The sequence below is a fragment of the Colobus angolensis genome, unplaced genomic scaffold (assembly GCF_000951035.1).
Source record: "Colobus angolensis palliatus isolate OR3802 unplaced genomic scaffold, Cang.pa_1.0 Scaffold106, whole genome shotgun sequence".
NCBI lineage: Eukaryota > Metazoa > Chordata > Mammalia > Primates > Cercopithecidae > Colobus > Colobus angolensis.
In genome coordinates, this window is record NW_012111586.1 from 5,011,352 (window position 1) to 5,013,847 (window position 2,496).

Here is a 2,496-nt window from a genome sequence, read left to right on the forward strand (position 1 = left end):
CGGGGTTTCACCGTGTTAGCCAGGATGGTCTCGATCTCCTGACCTTATGATCCGCCCGTCTCGGCCTCCCAAAGTGCTGGGATTACAGGCTTGAGGCACCGCGCCCGGCCCAGAATCCCAGTTTTCTACTGTAACTACCTTAATTCAGGCTTCTACATCCCACACCTGGATTACGCCATATTTTCCCTGGCCCTGGCCTCTCCTACACCAGTTTGTTCTGTGCAGCCCCCTAGGTTAGAATTTTTCAAATAATAGGTTGTGAAATACATTTAGTGGATTGTGATCAGAGTTTTTCAAAAGATGAAAAAGAATAAAAATTAATAAGAATGGACTGCATGTTGTAAAAGTAAGCATTATTTTGTAAAATTTTTTTTTTCAGTTACAATCATATACATTCGTGTGTACTGAATTGCAATGTAAAATATATTTCTTACTGTGGGTCATGGTCAAAAAGTGTGAAAAACACTGCATTAGAATAATCTGGCCGGGCGCGGTGGCTCAAGCCTGTAATCCCAGCACTTTGGGAGGCCGAGACGGGCGGATCACGAGGTCAGGAGATCGAGACCATCCTGGCGAACACGGTGAAACCCCGTCTCTACTAAAAAATACAAAAAACTAGCCGGGCGAGGTGGCGGGCGCCTGTAGTACCAGCTACTCGGGAGGCTGAGGCAGGAGAATGGCGGGAACCTGGGAGGCGGAGCTTGCAGTGAGCTGAGATCTGGCCACTGCACTCCAGCCCGGGCGGCAGAGCGAGACTCCGCCTCAAAAAAAAAAAAAAAAAAAAAAAAAACTTTCCCAGACAGTTTTCAACATTTCCTCAGCTTTGATTCCTATTTAAGGATAATAATGGCTAATATATATTAAGTACTTATTATGCCAGGGATGGCGCTAAAGAGTTTTAAATGGTATTATCTCTTCAGCACAACTCTGTGAAGTAGGTACTGTTATTATTCCTGTTTTACAGATAAACAAACTGAGGCATGGAGAAGTAACAATTTGCTGAAGAGTCACCCAGCTAGTAACTGGAAGGGTTAGGATTCAGTCCTTGGCATCTGGCCCCAGAGCTCACCCTCTTAGCAGCTAAATTAACCTGCCTGTACTCCTTAAGCCCAAATAATTTAATGCCTAACTTATTTCTTTAGCCTTAACACTTCCCTCTCCATTTTAATTGGGTACAGTACCATGCTGTCTCCTGAAACCCCTTTTACTTTCAAAGCTCTTCCTCTGTTTAAGCTAATTCCTCAACATGGGAATGGATGGGGGTGGGTTGGCAGGGGTGGCTGGTTGTCAGGAAACTAAATCTAGTCTGCCAAATATTTTTGTAAATTAAGTTTTACTGGAACAGAACCATACCCATTCATTTACGTACGGTCTAGGTCTGCTTTTGCACTATAATGGTAGAGCTGAGAAGTCACAAAGAAGACCATATGGCCCACAATGCCTAAAATATTTAACATCTAGTCCTTTACAGAAAAAATTTGATGACCCCTGCTCTACATCAAAGTCCCATTCCCTCCTCTCTACTTAATTTAAATATCTTACAACGTTCCTAGCCTAGGTCAAGTTCCATCTCCCATGGGAAATTTTCTCTGATACCTCTAGCCCGCTGTCAAGTGTGCCTTGCCTTGACCACTAGACTGCTCCTCTTGGGAGCAGGAAGTACCCCTCTTATACTTCTATATCTCCACCACCACCACAGTACTTTGCCTAGAAAGAGCAGGATAAACATTTATGGATGGAAACGGAGTTAGGAGAGACTATGTTTAGTTCACCCAGCTGACCCATCAATAAACCAACTTTAAGGATAAGGGCCAGGGTAAGGAGGTTAAAGGAGTGCTGGTAAGCAAACACCACCAATGGGGGCAGGTCTTACCTTCTGTTCCACACATTTGATAAAATCACCTTGCCTGGAACGCCCCACTGGCTGCTTCCGAAATTCACTGCGTTTCTCCAGACGGGACTCAAAAGCAGCTGGGTCAGACCTGATCAGAGGTAAACCAAAGGGTAAACCAACTGGGCCTTTTTGGATTCTAAAATAATAAAGCATCACTTTCCACCTCTACAGAGAAAGGACACTGCCATTCAGAGAGGTTGAAAAATTTGCCTTCAGTTAGTAAGAACTGGGCACAGGCCTAGAAATAAAGAAACCGGAAAAAGAAATCCTGTTATTCAACTGTTGTTAATCCTCGAGGGGCCTGTGTAACATTTTTCTTTTGCAGGCTGTTCCCTAGGTTTACACAGGGCTTAGTCCCTCAGGTACTTACATTTAGGGTACTTAGAATTTTGAGGTCATCTTGCTGGATCACCTCTTCAGGCAAGAATTCTATAGCCTCCTTACTAGGTGTCAAGCTTTTACTTGAATACATCCAGTTCTTGAAAATATGTCCCCCCAACTAGGTTAAACATCTGTTTTATTCAGATCCTGGTGATTTAGAGGCTTTAGGCAGCCTAGTTTGCAGAAGATTTAGCATCTTAGTGTCTCCCTGACCCACCCTC

General features: G+C 43.9%; 1 protein-coding gene across 2 annotated transcripts in view; it reads right to left on the minus strand.

Annotated features, from left to right (window-relative positions):
- The window catches only part of ATPAF1 (ATP synthase mitochondrial F1 complex assembly factor 1), a 34,602-nt gene extending 32,106 nt beyond the window's left edge, over positions 1 to 2,496 (minus strand). The window contains exons 1-3 of one of the 2 annotated variants that reach the window (XM_011946951.1): positions 2,265 to 2,496; positions 1,874 to 1,982; positions 139 to 229 (exon numbers count right to left, since the gene is read on the minus strand). Coding sequence is in view for 1 of the 2 variants with exons in the window: in XM_011946943.1 (XP_011802333.1) it covers positions 1,874 to 1,982; positions 2,265 to 2,266 (111 nt within the window). In the remaining variant the exon portion in view is untranslated. The remainder of the gene's footprint in view (positions 1 to 138; positions 230 to 1,873; positions 1,983 to 2,264) is intronic. The other variant, XM_011946943.1, reaches the window with a different exon arrangement.